At 53.4% G+C, this 18,578-nt stretch overlaps 4 protein-coding genes and 1 non-coding gene across 5 annotated transcripts; 2 read left to right on the top strand and 3 right to left on the bottom strand.

The window, feature by feature from the left end:
• Positions 1-377: 377 nt before the first annotated feature.
• Positions 378-1,729, top strand: M406DRAFT_323933 (uncharacterized protein). The gene is made up of 2 exons (XM_040919832.1): positions 378-399; positions 479-1,729. Exon 2 carries the CDS (start codon positions 520-522, stop codon positions 1,558-1,560), a length of 1,041 nt encoding a protein of 346 aa, XP_040772583.1. The 5' UTR covers positions 378-399; positions 479-519; the 3' UTR covers positions 1,561-1,729.
• Positions 1,730-11,330: 9,601 nt separating this feature from the next.
• Positions 11,331-11,448, bottom strand: M406DRAFT_t106. The gene has a single exon. It is a non-coding gene; the product is annotated as a tRNA-His (tRNA).
• Positions 11,449-12,907: 1,459 nt separating this feature from the next.
• Positions 12,908-13,954, top strand: M406DRAFT_265303 (carbohydrate esterase family 5 /Carbohydrate-binding module family 1; the record flags this gene model as incomplete). The annotated part of the gene is made up of 3 exons (XM_040917722.1): positions 12,908-13,270; positions 13,354-13,533; positions 13,622-13,954. 3 exons carry the CDS (start codon positions 12,908-12,910, stop codon positions 13,952-13,954), a joined length of 876 nt encoding a protein of 291 aa, XP_040773025.1.
• A 148-nt stretch (positions 13,955-14,102) lies between these two features.
• M406DRAFT_50624 (uncharacterized protein) lies at positions 14,103-15,083 on the bottom strand (the record flags this gene model as incomplete). The annotated part of the gene is made up of 1 exon (XM_040924420.1): positions 14,103-15,083. One exon carries the CDS (start codon positions 15,081-15,083, stop codon positions 14,103-14,105), a length of 981 nt encoding a protein of 326 aa, XP_040772582.1.
• Positions 15,084-16,046: 963 nt separating this feature from the next.
• Positions 16,047-18,058, bottom strand: M406DRAFT_342366 (uncharacterized protein; the record flags this gene model as incomplete). Its single annotated transcript, XM_040921766.1, has 5 exons — positions 16,047-16,216; positions 16,329-16,841; positions 16,919-17,789; positions 17,876-17,945; positions 17,988-18,058. The coding sequence occupies 5 exons, from the start codon at positions 18,056-18,058 to the stop codon at positions 16,047-16,049; spliced, it is 1,695 nt and encodes a 564-aa protein (XP_040772581.1).
• Positions 18,059-18,578: the final 520 nt, after the last annotated feature.

Genomic DNA, 18,578 nt, shown 5'->3' with positions numbered 1-18,578 from the left:
ACACATTGTCTGCCACCCATTACAGTAGGCATGAAGGGGAATATGAGTGACCGTGACCACGAAATTACGAAGTGAGATAGTACTATGCTGCTGACTAGTGAGTGCTTTTCACTGTGGACCGAAGCCGCTGCATCCTGGCTGCGCCGTTCCGACCAGGGCAGCATTCTGACAGCTGCGTACTTTCCGTCTCACTCCTGACAAATATACCTAAATGCATCTTCCGCCGCGACCGGCATTCTTCCTTTTCGGAAATTACTATTCTTCTCTTGCTCAGATCAGACCTGCCAATATTCAAGCTGCACTTTCAAGTGAGCGCTTTGAACGGCGAAATGGCTGAGCAAACGGTGGCAGTCGCTCCATCGACCTTGGAGCAGTTCATCCGCTTCGGTACTGATGCTGGTGAGTCCTGTTTCCATATATCACAGGTGACCTCAGACAGTCTAAAACGACCCTAACGCACATATCTACTTCATCAAAGCCGGCATCGAGAGGATACTGCGAATGGTCCAAGCTATCGTGATGGTTGTCTTGTCACAGCCTCTCCTGACGAGCAGTTTCGCCAAACTCGTCGCCCTGGGCAACCGCCACGTCTGGATCGAGCCCCGGAGCGCTGACCTCGCCGCGCTGACCTCGCTTCGGGGTAAAGTGGCCCTCGCGAGGCGCTTCTTCCGGATGTTTCGGTTCTTGGAGGCCTTCCATGCGGCTCATTTGATTTACACGTCGTTCTACGCCTCGAAGCCGGCGCTGACGCCCACGCCTGTTGCACCTTTGGACCCGGCTATTACTAATAGTCCTGAGGTCACTGGTGGTGGTGAGAAAAGCAATGGCATTGATGAGAGCCAGGTAGAACAAGATCAGACTGTGGCTCCAGGTGTGAGCCCTGACGCTGCCGCCGATACAGACCAAGGTGTAGAAGCAGAATCAACGCCACCAGCCCAGCAGCCCAAGCGTACGTGTAATTGCAAGCACCACCACCACCATCATCACCACCACGGCAAACCCCAAGACCCCAACAAGATCCCCGTAGAGGCCTGGTTGGACATCTTCTCCCGCACGTTCAACGGAATGTATTTACTTCTGGAGACCCTCACGCTCGTGGACGCGCTCGAGCTTCCCGGCCTCCGGCTCTGGGGTTTGCACTGGACCACAGTCCTGCACGTCGAGGGCCAGCGGTTCTGGTTCTTCTCGTTGCTGTGCGGACTCACAGCAGGCCTGGTGAAGGTGGTGAAGCTCGTGGCGTACGGGCCGGTGCCGCAGACTGGCGAGGAGTACTGGGCGTGGGAGAGGAAACCCGAGGCGGAGATGGAGGAGTGGGAGAAGATGCGTGAGAAAATGCGGCGGTTTGTGCACCGGCGGAGGGAGGGTAGGAAGGCGTGGAAGAGGGAGATCAGGACGAGAGGGTTCAGGATTGCTAGAAGGTGTGTGGCGGACCTGCTGGACCTGGCCTTGCCTGGGAGTGTGGTCGGGTGGGTGAGGGTTCAGCCTGGGACGATGGGGTTGGCGATGGTTGTCTCTACGTGGCTTACGGGGTTGGAGATATGGGAGAGGTGTGGAGGGTAAAGGAGTAGGGCATAGATGTCGTCATATGTATTATATGCTGCTATATATATATATCATAGATGGAGGGTTAGATAATTGCTATCTGGTGGAAGGCATGCATGTATGAGATTCATTCAACAGGGTATGCCCTCCTGAGATCCCACAATAATCAATGACACATAGAAAAGGGATAAATGTCCTATCGAGAAACACTACTCTGTTACATTGTTCCCATAAGACCCAGACTACAAAATCTCAGCGTGTCCTTGTGGACAACGACATGATGCAGTAGAACTCTGAATATTGGGCTAAACATCTACAATTCATTTTATAACTAATATGCCACTGCATGGGAATTCATCTGTACATGCTCAAATGTAGTAAACTGCTTCTGTTGTGAACGGAGACAGACAGAAGAGGAAGTACCTGGATTGTTATCAATATATGGGAGGCTGATCAACAACAATGGACTGGACACAGCATTGCCATAGTACCATTGCAGTAACATGCAAGGTACCTCAGGCAGCCCTAGGTTAGTGGGCCGGGCAGACTGCCACGGCAACGGCTCCTGGTAAACAGTGACCCCAGCCCCAGCCCCAGCTGGCGCCAGGGAAGCGAACCATCCCCACCCTGGGCCACAGCAGCAGTGTATTGTTGCAGGGGTGTGCTGCTAGCTCCGACGCCTGTGCTCCCATGTTCTTTCAATGTTCGTTTTGTCTTTCCTGGTGCAAGCGGTCGGCAAGCCTAAACATCAAAGAAAGTCCTCCACGATCCTTTTTCTTTCGAGTTGCCCTTTTGAAAGGCAGGCAGACACACCAGCGGCCCTTCCCCCCCCCTTCCATTCAGCAGCTCAGAGACTCATTCATTTTGCCTTGTTGACACCACTGCCCAATGGTCTGCAAAATTAATTGACCTCACTGCGAAGATGGCCGCTGCCGAAGTGGCTGTGGACTTTGCCTACCTGTCCACACATCTCGGTGTGCCAGACACCACCCTCTCGACCGTCGCAAGCCAACCTACCCCCGATCTCGTCACTGCTGTGCTGCAGGCCGTCATCGCCAAGGCGCACGAGTTCGACGCGCTCTACGCCGAGAAGCTCCAGGTCGACATCGAGCTCGAGAACGCCGTCCGTAGCTCCGAGGCCCGATGCCAGACATTCAAGGCCACGGCCGACAAGGCCCTGAAGGACGTGGAGGAGGTGCGCAGGAAGCTTCAGACCGAAGGTAAGCCCTCCATGTTACGCGTTCTGTCTGCTGCCTGACGTGTTGGCCACTCTATTTTGGGTTTGTACTGACGCGTGGCTCTTGTCCCTGCTTAGAATCTGCACGCCAGGCCATCGAGACCGAGCTTCAGCAGGTTAAGTCCTCGAGCGGCAACAGCCTGTCCGAGATCGAGTCCCTGCGCGCGCGCATCACGTCCCTCGAGACCTCGAACCGCGACACCCTCGCCATTATCGAGACCAAGAACAAGACGAACACCGAGCTGCTGGAGGAGCTACAGAAGCTACAGACGAAGAACACCGACCTCAGCAAGAAAATCTCGGAGCTCGAACAGTCCGTGCAGGCCGAGAGGGCTGCTGCGACCAGCGCCAAGTGGCGTGAGCAGAACCTGCAGCAGGAGCTTCACCTGACCCGGCAAAACAACGAGTGGTTCGAGAAGGAGCTGCAGACGAAGCGGGAGGAGGCGCTCAAGTACCGCAAGGAGAAGGGCGCCCGCATATCCGAGCTCGAGCGGCTCAATGACGAGCAGCGCTCAACAATCGACTCGCTGACACGAGGCGAACAGCAGCTGCGCTCCCGCCTGCAGGAGGCACAGGACAAGGTGGAGGCAAGCCTGAAGAAGATCCAGCAGCTCCAGGAGCAGGCCGCCCGTGCCGAGAACAACTTCCGCCAGGAGATCGAGGCGTCCAAGCGCTTGGCTGAACTCCAACATCAACAGGCCGAGACCAGCAAACAGAGACTTCGGGATGTCGAGAACCGGCTCGAGACAGTGCAGGACGATTTCGCCGAACAAAAGACACAGGTCGAGAAGAAGTTGGAGGATGAAAAGTCACAGCACCAGAAGACCTTTGAGCGGGTACAGCAGCTTGAGCAGGAGATCAGTCAGTTCCAAGCAGGAGGTCCGGCCCAGGCAGGCTTTGGCTCGAGACCCCAGACTCCTGTCGCCAATGGATCTCACCTCAGGGCCGGCTCGCCTTTCGCAACGCCTGGCTCAGTGCGAAGCAAGGGTATGACAGCGACGCAGGCCCTCGATGAACTGTGGAAGGCGAAGACAGAGTTGATCACCGTGAAGAGGCGGAATCAGCAATTGGTTCAGGAGTTGGATGAGACCATGTCGATCCTCGAGGCGAAGGCCCCTGAATTCAACGGACTGGAGTCGGAGATCGAACGCTTGCGGGCCGAGAACACCCAGATGACCCAGCTGGCCGATGAGAGCTATCAGGAGCGTGATATCGCGAAGAAGGCCGCTCGTAAGGCAGAGTCCGCGCTGAGCACAGCCCAGTCAGAAGTCAGCATCTTACGCGCCCAGCTTCGTGATCTGGGCATTCAGATTCAGTTCCTGGTGTTCAATCTCCAGGCGCAGGAGAAGGGCTGGGACTCGCTCTCCCAGGAGGAGGCAATGCGGTTCGAGCAGCTTCAGAAGGGCGAGATCGCCGAAGGTTCTCTTGACGACATGTCGGACACCCACCGGTTCATCACGGAGAAGTTTGTCGCATTCAAGGACATCACTGAGCTGCAGTCCAAGAACCAAGAGCTACTCAGGATCACCCGGGAGCTTGCCGACAAGATGGAGAGCGAGGAGGCGCTCGCAGCAAAGCAGCAAGCCGTCAACAATGAGCGAGAGCTCGTGTCCCTGCGTGAGTTGTGCGCCCGGCTGCAGGACGAGATCAGGTCCATCACGGTGCGCATGCAGTCCCATATCAAGGAGCGGGATATGTTCCGGCGCATGGCAGAGGCCCACAGATCGGGTGCTGGCGAGGTTGATTCCCCAGGCGGAAGTCAGCGAGAAGTTCTCGCAAGCATCGAACACAACGCGATGGAGGAACCGGAGGTCACAACTATGCTTCGGGAACTACAGAGTAACTTTGACTCGTACCGACAAGAGGCCAGCACCGACCGCAAGGCTATGCACGAACAGGTTGATAAGATATCTTCGGAGAAGAATTCACTGTCGGCAGAGGTGTCTCGGCTGCGAAGCCAATATGAATTGGCGCAGGAACGCCTGACAATGCTGCAGTCCAACTATGAGGCCCTGCAGAACGAGAAGTCAGAGCTTCAGAGGAGGAACCAAGGTCTTTCAGAGGCTGCGGCCAAGCAAGACCTGCGGAGTCAGCAGCTGGCGGCGGATCTCGTCGAGACGAAGGCGCTGTTGGACAGCATCCAGAGCAAGAATGCAAATCTGACGGCGGAGAAGGAGCTCAGCACTAGCATCCGCGACCGGCTTACCCAGGACAACGACAGCCTCACACAAGAGAAGGCTCGTCTGAGTGCTGCGCTCGGCCAGCAGCAGAGCCTGCTGAATGAGCGTGAGATCTCAGAGTCGGAGAACAGGCGCAGACTGAACGAGCAGATCGAATCGCTGAAGACAGAGCTGAACACGACCAAGCGGAAACTCTCAGAAGAGGTCGACGAGAGCAGGAAGCTCCAACAGCGGAAGGAATACGATGCCCAACAGCACCAGCAGCGCGTCGATGAGCTTATGACAACGATCAACTCGGTCAAGGAGGAACTGGTTGCTGCTAAGACCAGCAAGGATCACCTGCAGGCTCGTGTCGATGAGCTCACGATCGAGCTTCGCAGCGCCCATGAGAAGGCTGAGCGCTTGCAGCCGCGACCCACGCCTAGACCCGGCACTGCCGTCGACTCTAGGGCCGCCGACGCAGAGACCGAGGCCCAAATCGAAGAACTCATCAATGAAATCTCAGACCTCAAGCGCGATCTGGAACTGGCGAACTCGCACTTGGCATCCGCCCAATCGCAGGTAGAGTCGTACAAGGAGATTGCGAACGGTGCTGAGGAGTCTCTGAATGAGATCAACGCGACACAGGATCAGTTCCGCGAGCAGATCGAAGCTGATCTTGGTGCGAAGGATGCGCAGATCAAGGAATTGCAGCAGCGGATCGAAGATGTCTCTACGGAACTGAGGAACTCTAACGCCGAGCTCACATCCTTACGGGACTCCCAGGCGGATGTCACACGGAAGTACGAAGAAGAGAAGCGCATACTCGGAGAGGAGATCTCCAGCATGAAGGACGACGCGGAGCGACTCAAAGAGCGGGCAAAGTACCATCAGCAGGATCTCCGCGCTCAAGCAGAGATTGCCAAGAAAGCACAGCAAGATTATGAGACCGAATTGGTCAGGCATGCGGACGCCGCAAAGGCCCTGCAGGGTCTCCGAGCGCAACACAATCAGCTGAAGACCCAATCCGCCTCATGGAGGGCCGAGGCCGAGTCCGCGAAGCACACGCTCGAGGACAACAAGAGATCATTTTCCGAGCGCGAGCAGCAACTACGACAAGAAATCCTGGAACTCAAGGAGAGGCGCCGCGATGTCGACCAGCAGAACAAGCTGCTGCAGGAGCAGCTCAATAGCTTCACGTCCCAGCTTGCTTCCATCAAGGAGAACCGCACGGCTTTCATGGATGCCGAGGGCGACTCCACCACATCTGTTCCTGGTTCCGACATCGAGCGGCTCACCGAACTCAACAAGTACCTGCACCGGGAGAAAGAAATCCTTGAGGTTCAATACAACATCAAGGTGCGCGAGGCTGAGCGCATACAACAGCAGCTCGATTCCAAGCAGTCACAGCTGGAAGAGGCACAGCTCCGGCTCGAGCAAGAGCGCGTGTCGAGGACTGATGATAGCCTGGCCAAGAGCCATGAGGAGCTCATGGCCAAGCTGAACGAGCTCAACCTGATCAGGGAGAGCAACACCACCCTTCGCAGCGAGAACAAGCGACTAGAGCGTCAACTCGGGGAAAAGAATGCTGAGATTACCAAGCTACGAGCCGATATTGAGCCGCTGAAGAACGAACAGAGCCAGCTTGAGGATCGGAAGGCATATCTTGAGCAAGAGCTTGCGCAGATGACCGAGGATCGCAATCGCTGGTCGAAGCGTGTGGAGAGCATTGTGAACCAACAGGGTCGCGTCGATCCGGCTGAGATGGACTCGATGAAGACGAAGCTTTCTGAAATCGAGACAGAACGCGACACGCTCAAGCAATCCGAGGAGTCATTAAAGGCCAGAATCACAGAACTCGAAACGGCCGCCGAGAACGACAGGGCCAACTGGACAGCAGCTCGGGCCAAAATCATCGAACAAGCCAAAAATAGGGATAGGGAAAAGGCGCAGAGAAACACCGAACTGATGGCTGAGCGGGATAGAGTGCAAGCTCAACTCAATGAGTGTACGGGACGACTGACCTCGGTCCAGACTGAGCTTGACCAAGCTGTCCAAGAGAAGTCTGCCCTGGAGGCACGTGTCAATGAGCTGCAACAACAACTCGAGTCGGCTGCCACTGTCGCACAAGAGACTCCTGCCGCAGACGTACCACCTACTGTGCCGGCTGATCAGCTCGTCCAGCTGCAACAACAGCTGGAAAGCGCCCAGCAAGGATTGACAGCAACAAACGAAGCCAAGGCAGCGGCCGATCAGGAGGCTGCTAAGCTTCGCTCACGACTTGCCGAGGTCACACAAGAACGCGATGAGGCTCGCGCTCGGGCTCAGTCTCAAGCTCAGGTTCAAGCTCAGGCTGAACCTGCAGTACAGCCTCAGCCCACGACCGGAGCAGCTCCACAGGTCGAAGAGCAGGCTCCTCCTCAGGATGGCGCCCCTGCCGAGGCTCAACAGCCTGCGGCAGCCGCTCTGCCTGATGCTGAGCGCGCCGAGCTCCAGCAGAAGCTGGCTCAAGCCGAGGCCCGGATCACGGAACTAGAGACTGAGGTTACTGAGTTGAAGGCCAAGATCACGGAGACCGAGTCCAACATGAAGGAGATTGTGGACAAGCGATCTCAGAAGATGAAGGAAGCTCTCAACAAGAGATTGGCTGATGACAAGGCCAGGAACCAGGCCGAGCTCGCACAAGAGAAGGAGAAGCTCCAGGGCGAATACACCCTGCGACTTCAGCAAGAGCGGGCCATCTGGGAGGCCGAAAACAAAGGCGCAGCGGCAGCTCCCAGTGCCGTGCCAGCCACGCCAGCCAAGCAAGAGCAGCAACAGCCCGCCCCGCAGACACCGACGGGCGGTCTACCTGCTATGCTTGTTGCCGATTTTGCACAACTGAATGACGCTGACACGCGTCAACTCTTGAGTCAAAACACGACCCTGAAATCGGTCGTCAGCAACAACATCAAGAACAAGCTGCTCGCGGAGACCAAGAAGATCAAGGATGAGACGGAGCAAGCAATCAAGACCGAGTACGAGGCCAGGATCGTGAGTGCTAGGGAACAGGCCACGATGATGGAATCGAAGAAATCTGCGCTGCGCATCAACATGACGGAGAACAAGCACAGACTGGCAAGTGCGAAGCTGTTCGTCGTCGAGACGGCTGCCAAGGCGACGCCACAGCGCCCCGTCGGTGAGGTTTGGGAGGAGGCCAAGACCGCGAAGCCTGCACCACCAGCAGCTGCAGCTGCAGCCTCCAGCGGCCCCGCAGCTGCACAAGAGAAGGCAGCCCTCGCTGCAACGACTGGTATGTTGCGAACACTATAACCGTGATTGTTCGGAAGGAAATCATACTGACCATGTTTTTCAAGGCACCACTGTTCCGTCCGCGAACGGCACTCCTGCGCAGGCCACACAGCCTGCAGCAACAGTACCAGCATCAGCACCAGCACCAGCAGTGGCACCGGCTCCTGTCGACACACTACCAGCAAACCCGTTTGCGACAGCCTCGCCAACCCATCCGCCTGCAGCGGCTACCAACCCCTTTGCCTCAGCCCAGCAGGCTGCCCAGCCTGCAGCACAGCAACCCGCTGCACAGGGCCAACAGCAGCAAGCGAACCAACCATTACGGACGGGCATTCCAGTCCCAACGAGGGGCGGTGCGCCCGGGCGTGGCCGCGGTGGTGTCTACCAGCGAGGGAGGGGAGGGGCGCAGGGACAGAACCGGAAAGAGAGCGGCAATTTCAACCCGAACGCCGAGAGCTTCCAGCCCGGGAACAAACGACCAAGTGAATCGGATGCGGGTGGTCAGAAAGCCAAGCGCGCACGCGGGGGCGGCGGTGGTCCCAACTCTCGTGGTGGCTAGAAACTTATTTGCCGTGGGTGGTGATTAGCAAGTTGCGGGATGGGATGGTGGGGAGAATACTATACGGGGCCATCGGGGGGACGATGGTCTGGTTGCTTTCTTGATTTGCATTGCATGGCACAGGTATAGGCAGGGCACAAATGTAGAATAATGGGGAAAATACAAATTTTCTTTTGTGGGTTATGTTATGTCTGCTTGGTCTGTCTGTTTGTGTTTGTGTCTCTCTCTGTGCGTGTACATACCTGCTGTCATTTGGGCCCTATTCTGAGTCTGTCAGTTATATTGGAGTTTCTAATATTATAATCCAATGATTTTCCCTTGGGTATAATTTGACTTTAGGTATCAATAGCTGGTATGGCCTCCCCCCCCCCCCCCAACACATCTGAGAGGGTGAGGGGTTGAACTACTTTGATTTCAAGACAGCCTTCCGTCTCCATGTCTTCTTTTCTTTGGGAGAGAGGGCATAAGAAGCAGCCAACAAACTACCGAACAACTCACTGCGACTATATTTTGTTTCCCCTGGCATGAAAGGCAATTGGTAAGTCCGAAAGGTGCACCTGCATATGACGTATTAATTACTTCCAACTCCCCATCTGATCCTCTTCCACACCTGATAAACTCATCGCTACCTTGACTCTTCATCAGGGGTTACTTTCCAGGCTTCCAGCTCTCAAGTGGTTCGTGCGATCTTCCACCCAGATTGCGGGTCGAACCTCCTGTGACGCATATTCCAATCATGTCCGACAATACGGTTTTTTTTTTTTTGGGGGGGGGGGGGTTTGGGGTATATACGTTCCTAGTCACTTTGAAAAATGAAATTAAGATGGCTAATAGCTGTATGTAGCATGGCAAGAAACTCAGCCAAGACGCTGCTTTCTTTGAACCGAGAAAGGCTATCGACTGGATCAAGCCTGCAGATCATGAAAGGAAGTTCTATTTTCTCGACTGCGAGCAAGTCGTATTTCAAAAAGATGGCAAGATCCTGCTGATTGTAACAGGCAGTGAAGAAGGCAATCTTCCGAAGGATATCGGTGTTGTGGTAATTTATGGCCAAGCAATAGCAGTATAATAAGAATGGGGTAGAGTTGCTTGGTGTGTTTCTGTTAAAGTTAAAGAGTATATAAGTGAGGTGAGAGAATGTGAGGTGCTCTTGAACACAGCTGTCTGTTTAATTGCAAAAGAAATACTTGCCTAGTTGATCTCCTCTTTTCTTTTCCTCCGTGTCAATAGCGATGCGATTTTGTATGCTTTTAAGATGTGTAATTACTGAGCAGAAGCAGGCCAGCTTCCGGATGTGAAAGATATGACTTGTCCATTTTGCAGGTCGTAGAACAAGTCACAAGCAACAAGAACTGTGCAAGAGCCAGTAAGTCACTGGCTGAGGGCTGTGCACGGGCTGTGCACGGCCTGCCAGACAACCAACAGCCAGACTTGTAGATAGCCTCAGAGAGTTCGCCTTGTGGCTTTCTTATGTTTCGAAATCGTTCAAGTCGACAATAAACAAGGATGTTGACAAAATAGATAGCTGTAATTTGAGACGCAGCAAAAGCAGGATAGTTTGTGTAGAAATGGGCGTGGAGTTGGGTTAGAATGTTGCTTTTAGTGCTGCATCATATGCTGGGAGAGTCTGCCCTGTAGCCTGTCTGAAAGTCTGGTAGGTTTTGGGGAACCCCTAACCATGGCCACTTACACGTACAAAAGACACTCTTTTGAGCGTCTTCTTTTCCTCATCTTTTAAGATAGCAGTCCAATCCATTCTTTCAATGCTCACAGAGGTTTTTATTTCTCCCGCAAGAAGAAGAAGAAGAAGAAGAAAGAAGAAAAAGATCAGATGAAAACCAAAATAAGAGAAAAATTCGAGACTGGCCCTGAGCCCGAGGTTTGGCTGGATTGTTAATGCTCGTGTTTCTACGCTCAAACACCATGTCACTAATACAAGTGTGCAACGACGGACACGAAAGAAAAAGATGGTCGCATGAGTACAATCTACTTTGAAGATCACCTAGAGGAGAAGAACAAAAAAAGAAAAGAAATGCGGAGCCCCAGCTGGTATAGTCTCTGTACCATGGATCGAATTCGGGGGGCCTTTTCAGCCCTGGCCAGCGGGGAGGACCGAGGTTGAAATAACCCCAACCCCCAGAGTCCGCGTACCGAGATACAACCCTACCAAACTATGCCAACCACCCACAGTACCGATTACATCAGAGGTTAGTTGACCGGGATTTTCGAATCAGTCTGGCCCCCTCGTCCGCCCTTTCTCTTCCTCGAGGATGGCAAAATAATGCTTCAAAAAATGGTCCCATTAATTTCTTGACTTCTGTAATGAGGCCTTTTCCTCTGTCTTTCATAGAAACTAAAAACATGCAGCTCCAGTGAAGAATTCGGAAAGTGATCACCGACGTCCGGAACCACACAGCTTCAATGAGAGGGAAAGAAAGAAAGAAAGAAAGGAAAGGAAAATAAAAAGGAACAAGTATGGCAGCTACAAAGCATAGCAAAAATACATACACACCCTATACAAAGCCCTCAAGGACAAAAAACGTGTCTGCCCCATGAATCGAACATGGATCTTTTCGGAGCTGGTTTTGAGGAAGCAAGATAGTACGTGATGCTATTCTCAAGGCCACAACGAAATATACTGACCGTTATACTAGGCAGACTCTTCCACAGAAATTGTGATGGTGGGGTTCTTGCACAATGTATTCATAAAGTCACGGAATATGGGTCCCCAAGTACCCGCTACAGGACTCTCGCCACGAGGCGACTATCGGGTCTGTTAAAACTCCACCATCACAATTCCTATGGAAAAGTCTTCCCAGTATAATGGTTCATGCTGACCGTTATACTAGGCAGATGAGAACAAGGGGGTGTGGAAAAGCTTGATTCATAATGCTTGTGAAAATCCTGCACCCTGCTTGTCTCACAGCGCTCAGGGATCGAGTTCCACACTTGGCCATGATAGCAGCTAAAGAATGCCACACTAAATCATATGAGTCTTAGCGCTGCTATGTCTGGGCCTTGTACCAACCATGAAATATACATAGTACTAGGCACACAGGGCATAATACTTAGCAGCAGCTTCATATGGCCGTCTGATTGTCCCAATTGCTAACTACTTATGTATGGTAACTACCGTAGAAGCTCGGATGGCTGCATCATTTTGTATTTCCCAATGGGCATGCATGTGATGCGTGCATCCAATTTCCATCCTCCACGCCAGACAATCGTCATAGGAAACACACGGGCGCCGATGTCGTATTCTTGTCCACTGCGTGTGACTACCTGACCGGAAAACGATTCCCAGCTGGCCGGTAGAAGAAAGGGAACTTACTCGAAAGTTTGGTACGGAGGTAATAGTAAACAGTTGAATAACCTGGTTTTGGGCAATTCGGAATAGGGTCTGCGAGCAAAAGACGTGGCGGCTAAATTCCACGTTGGGCCCACGGCTGAATGCATGGACATGTGTTTGTGAGCGTATAGGTCTACTATAGTACAGGGTTTCTCGCCTTTCGAAGTATATCCATCCTCCTTCCAGAATAAGTAACAGCCACAGCGGGGCTCAGCTGGGGAAAGTATGTTACATTCTGCGGCCCGAGCAGCTGTGACAAAACCGGGGACTTAGCTCAGCCTTGGTCCGCGGAAATTGTCGACGGCCATGGCCTGCCAGTCCTTGGGCAGCTAGACTGACTGCTTAAGTACTTGTCACATGGAATGGAAAGCATCTGTGCGTGCCCGCGGCCTCATGTTGCTTGGATACCCTCGGCCGAAAGGATGAAATAGGTAATACTTTACGAGTAGGAGGATATAGGCTCGTGTCAAGCTATAGCAGGCTCTCCTCTTTCAAGCCATATTTTGTAGTAGCGGAACGATACTCCCGACCATTGGAGATATGTGAAGCCTTAACCAAGAGCCCAGGGAAGAGGATTTTCGGAGAAAAGGCGACTTGGACAGCATTTATATGGTACCAGTGCGAACCTAGGTGGATATATCTTGGCAGATGGTTTCAACCCTTCATCACACAAGATTCTTGACGATTATTGGGGCTCAGACTTTATCCTCTCAACACGATCAACCAATCTTTTGGAATCTCTAAACTCAACCTTGTTTTTTCTGCACACCATGACGCCAAAACAGACAGCTCTCCTGCTTCTCTCCACCTACTACAGCCTGCTCAGCAATGCCTCTCCCATAGATCCCGAGAAGCGCGTGACTTGTTCCAGCATCCACATCTTTGGTGCCCGTGAGACGACCGCCAGTGCTGGGTACGGCTCCTCGATCACTGTAGTGGACGAGATCCTCAATGCTTATCCCGGGTCCACTGCTGAGGCCATCGTCTACCCGGCCTGTGGTGGACAGGCGTCCTGCGGCGATGTCAGTTACTCTGAGTCGCTCATCGAGGGCACCGCCGCGGCTGCGGCTGCTGTCAATGCCTACAACGAGGCATGCCCCAGTGCAGAGCTCGTTCTCGTAGGGTACTCACAGGTGCGCAACTTATGAAGAAAATGAAATGCAGAGAGTGATGTATGATTGTTGTATTGACAAAGCCCGTGGGCTGTTAAATATAGGGTGCTGAGATCTTCGACAATGCCTTCTGTGGTGGCGGCGATCCTAACCAAGGGCTGACGTCCACCGCCATCCCCATCTCTACCGCCGCTCTTGCCCAGATCAAGGCTGTCATCCTCCAGGGGGATCCTGAATACGTCTACGGGCTCTCTTATGATGTGGGAAGCTGTACAGCCGGTGGCGTGCGTTCCCTCCTTCCCTCCTCCTTCTTTTCTCTTTCTCATTTGTCTTTGATGCCGTATAAGTGATTATACTAACCCTGGTTCCCAGTTTGATGCTCGCTCCTCAAGCTTCGTGTGCGCAGGAGCTGCCAAGATCCAGAGCTACTGCGACGCAACTGACCCCTACTGCTGCAATGGAGACGATCTTTCCACCCATGAAGGCTACGGCGCTGAGTACGGCGCCGCGGCCCTCGCCTTCGTGGAGAGCAAGCTCGGGTCAGGTACCGTGACTACCACTGCCCCTGCCACTGCCTCGACAACGCCAGTTACTGGCTGTTCTGCGCTGTATGGTCAGTGCGGTGGCATAGGCTGGACGGGCGCGACCTGCTGTTCTTCTGGGGCCTGCGAGGTCTCGAACTCTTATTATTCTCAATGCTTGTAATAACTCAGGCCGGACTGTTAAGCTGCTTGTCCAAGGCTGTGTGAAAGGAGCAGATTGCATTTCATGTATATACAAAATCACTTAGGCAGACTGTACACACAAAACTTTCAATTATTTTTTTTTTCCCCCTTCACGTTTTAGTCCCCAGTCACTTGCCCATGGAGGCCACGTATTCTCTCACAAGGCTCTCGGCGCTCTCATCACGCTGCAGACCCAGATTCATAGCCGTCGTGTCGTCGACCCTAAGCGGCCAGCTCCTGAGGATCCTCTCCATGACCGGATCCGTCTCCTCGCGCACAAACTGCAGCTTGTCCTCCCCGCCCACCCTGGCCAGCGCGTCCAGCAGCTCCTGCACCGTGACCGAGATGCCAGGGAAATTGATCCACCGCACATGCTGCGGCAGCGCCTCGCTCGGGAGCTTCAGGACCGCCAGCAGGTTCGCGACCAGCGTGCCGGGCCCGGACAGGACCGCGCGGTAACGCCTGTCCTGGATCGGCACGACGCACTCCTGGCCGTTCATGGGCTCTCGGACGATGCCGGACAGGAACGAGCTGGCGGCCTGCGTTGGTTTCCCCGCCCGGACCGACACCGTGGGGAAGCGCATCGAGAAGGCGTCGATCTGCCCGCGGCGGTGCAGGTCGTTGATGAGGAGCTCGGTCATGAGCTTGTGCGTCCCGTACACGCCCGCCGGCGTGGGCGTCACCGCGTCTGTGATGACGTCTGGGAAGGGGGCGCCGTACACGGCCTGGCTCGAGGCGTAGAGCACGCGCACGCCCTTGTTGGTCTCGACCAGCTTCAGGAGCAGGGCGCGCGTCGCGTCCAGGTTGACGCGCAGGCTGAGGTCCGGGTCGGCCTCGGAGCCGGAGGACATGATGCCGTGGAACACGAAGACGGCCGCCAGCGGCTGGGCCTGGGCGAGGAGGCCCGCTAGGGAGGCTGGGTCGCTGAGGTCGGCTTGGATGGTGACGATGTTGTCTGTGTGTGCCAGGCCTGCGGGGACGGAGGGGGTTATGACATCGGTGATGACGAGACGGTACTCTGGGTGCTTCTGTACAAGGGCGGCCGTCAGCCGTTGACCGAGGAAGCCGGCGGCGCCTGTGATGAGGATTGTCTGTTTTTGTGAAGCCATGATTTGGAAGAAAGGTTATATGCTTTTCTTCCAATGAACGTTCACTTTTGGTAATAAGCACGTATACATAAACTGGACGTTGGGAAGATCCAGCAGTCAAGTGAATAAGCACAATAGCTCCAGGACTCGCTAGAAAGCATCCCGAAGTGGAAAAATAACGTGCTGTTATGTATAAGCGTACATGCGGGGTTTGATACTGTCAGTTGTGGGCCCGGTTATTCATTCAGGTCCGCGACATGATGCTTTTGAAGACCGATGAACGTTTTACAGTGATCAATATCTTCTGTAGAAAAGAGAAATATCAAATGTTGCACATGCCAACATTTGAACGGGCTGCATCTCAAGACTTGGTATGCTCAAAAGCGAGAAATTATCCTCCTCTTTCTTAAGTAGATTGGTGTAAGGTCAAGTTCCATTTTCAAGTATAGGGTGTGCCGTAATTAAGTGCAAGTGCAGATGAGCGTGAGATTAGCGAGTGAATGCCCAATAAATGTATCATAAGATCTGCTGCAGTGATTTCTCAATATTGTTAGGAATTGTGAGACTCATGGTTTGTATGAAACCTTGATCAAGCACCTGGCCTAGCATAATTGTTGCTAGTGGTAACTAGGCAAACTCAGAGGTATGAGACAAGTAGTAACATTGTATTTAACTTTTCTATTGAGGAAACAAATATTACAGTGATCAAGTGAGGCCAAATTCCCCACAGCTGCCCTGGTCCTCAATGAACCACCTCGAGACCGTGCACTTTTCGTCCCGTTCTCTTTCCCCTTTCTTTTTGTTGGAAATTGTTTCGAAACTTTTACCTTCACTTATGGGGCTTTTACTGCAATACATGTAGCTGACAAAACACTCAACAAGTTTATATTATTATCCTAGTATAAAACAAAAGAAGAAGAAAATGTTCGTGTCATAAAGCCTCTTGCCAATAAGCTAGGCTCTCATACTCATCATGCTATACCACTAGATTCCATCATCATCGTCATCCTCCAATTCGCCTGATACCTTGTCCCAGGCATCCCAAGCGGCGCAGGCTTCGCGAACATCGGTCTCATCATACAGAGCCTTGATCTCGTCCCTCCGCTCGATCCACTGCAGGGCAAAGCCTTGGTCTGTGTGCCACGCAATGTGACCTAGTAGTGGACGGTCAGTTTTTCTTCTTCTTCTTTTGAATCGAAGCTCATACAGAGAACATGAGTGAAGGTAGGGTAGAGGATTGCAAAAAAAAAATAAAAAAAACCGTACAGTGTGTGAGCCAGATACCTGGGTTGTCGGCGGGAAACGCAATGGCGAGCCAGCCGTCGGCAGGAAGCATGGCGACATCACGACGAGGAGGATTGGAGTGGTTCATGGTGACGTTGTCGGTGTAGGCACTGTCACCGGAGCCGAGGATATAAAAGTCATGGCCGTGAAGGTGGAGAGGGTGCGTCACGGCGTTGGTGTTTTCGACGAGCAGGTAGGTCCACTGGTCTGGGGTCGGGATGTCGATGGCCACGGAGGTGTTGGAGAAGTCCGTCACGTTGTCAAAGATCTGCAGGATCGTGGGATCGTCCCAGTAGACCTGGAATGAGTCAGCCCCGATCGCCCACCTGATCCAGCCGGCTGTGGTGGTTGTGACGGAAGTGTTGAGTTGCTCGGAGACTTCGTAGCTCGTCGCGGCGTCGAGGGAGAGGTAGGGCACGAGGCTCTCCAGTGGCTCGTCCTCGCAGTCGTTGGAATCGATCGCGTAACCCGTCGTCGTGGGTGTGCTGGCACTGCCTGTTTGGTCGTCAGTTGACAATGGGTCCCACTTGTGAATATGGAATCAGTAGAAGTGAAGGTTTGTCAGGACATACTGCCGTAGTGGATTATACCCTTGATGTTGTCAGGGTTCGCGTTGTCACTGCAGAATGCATCTGGGTACGCCCGCAGCCAAAAATCACTCGCGACGTCGGCTTGGTCGGCCTTAACAATCACATCGTAGCGTTGAGCCATGCCGATGGCCAAGCTTGTAGTCGTGTAGGGGACAATGGGGACAAAGTCTATGGCAATCACCTCGAGAGTGTGGTTGTCGATGGAGAAGTCAAACATGGTGTCAACCGCAACATTGACAAGGCGAAGGAGGTATGAGGAGCCCGCTTCAAAAGTCGTCTCCCAGCGGGATCCGACCGTGGTGTTGTCACTCGTGTAGGTATTGGTGCCGTTGATGAGACCGTTGTCCATGGTCGGCGGGCCTACGGTATTACCATAGTTGGCAAGCTGGTCAATCGTCTGGTGCGACCAGTCGAGCATGAACAGGTTGCCGAGGTCGTAGTCGTAGTTGGCAGTGGCCGGGCCATGGATGAGAATGCCGCCAAAGACGCCTTCGTAGGCCTGAAGGGCAAAGTGCGAGTGGTACCAGCTGCTGCCATATTGTGTCGCCCGCCACTTGTACGTGACGGTGTCGCCTGGAGCAGTGGGGCACTGGGTAATGGAGGAGACGCCATCAGAAGGGTTGGTGTAGTTCTGTCGAATGCCGTGGAAGTGGATGGTCGTCCCGTTCGTACTGAGGCTGTTGGTGACGTGAACGATCACCTCATCGCCCCAGTCAGCCTCGATCGTCGGGCCAGGGAGAGAGCCATTCACTGTCAGAATATCGCGGGCGACGCCGTCTGGGGATGCGGTGATATTCTGTAGCTCGAACCAGTATTCGCGAGTCACACCAGTGTCCGGCACGACATCGTAGTACTAGAAAGCAAGGTCGATGTCAATAAGCAGGTAATTATTAAACAGCAATTTGTAAAGCTTTTGTGACAGAAAATTATCCTTCTTACGTTTGTGTCAATGCTATAGTCACACCAAACAGAGCGGTCGTCTGCAGTATTTCCAGCACAAGGAGATGCGCTGGATGCCCTTGGGGAGGGAGCCAAGTTCTGGCGAGGGAACGAGATAGGTTGGGGGCTCGCAGTAACCATGGAAGCGCAAACCGCCACGGCTGTCAAGAGTCTGAAAGCCATGCTCCCGTTTATGCGTGAGGCGGAATAAGGAGCGACAAGTGGAGTATAAAAGGAAAGAACACAATCAGTAAGTAATGAGTGAAGATGTTACAAATGAACGACTACGAAAGACCCAAAGGGGAAATGAGCGTCTGAGATGTGATAATGATGATGATGTCGAGTCAAGACATTGTGTTGGATGAGAACTCTTCTTTATAGACATTGTAGACATTGAACACTCCCTTGGGGGCGCAGGATGATGACCAATAGACTCAAACAGCACAGGCTCGTATTCAACTCCTGTCGTCGTCAACATCGTCGTCAATATTGTTTCTGCCCCCTTTGGATCCATCTGACCGGTTGGTGTATAGCCACGCAACTACGCGCACACAGGCACCCACACACTGAAGACTCAGTGACGATGCTGTGTTGGTTGAGAAAGACCATTCTGTGAGCTTACGCAATGGGGAGGATAGACGACCGTGCGTCGTATCTCCAGCCGCATCGATGGAATCCACAAGCAGATCAGGCACTACACTCC

The sequence above is a fragment of the Cryphonectria parasitica genome (assembly GCF_011745365.1).
Source record: "Cryphonectria parasitica EP155 unplaced genomic scaffold M406scaffold_8, whole genome shotgun sequence".
Taxonomy (NCBI): Eukaryota; Fungi; Ascomycota; class Sordariomycetes; order Diaporthales; family Cryphonectriaceae; genus Cryphonectria; species Cryphonectria parasitica.
The sequence above is the reverse complement of the archived record's forward strand: the minus strand, read 5'-3'. Positions and strand labels throughout refer to the sequence as shown.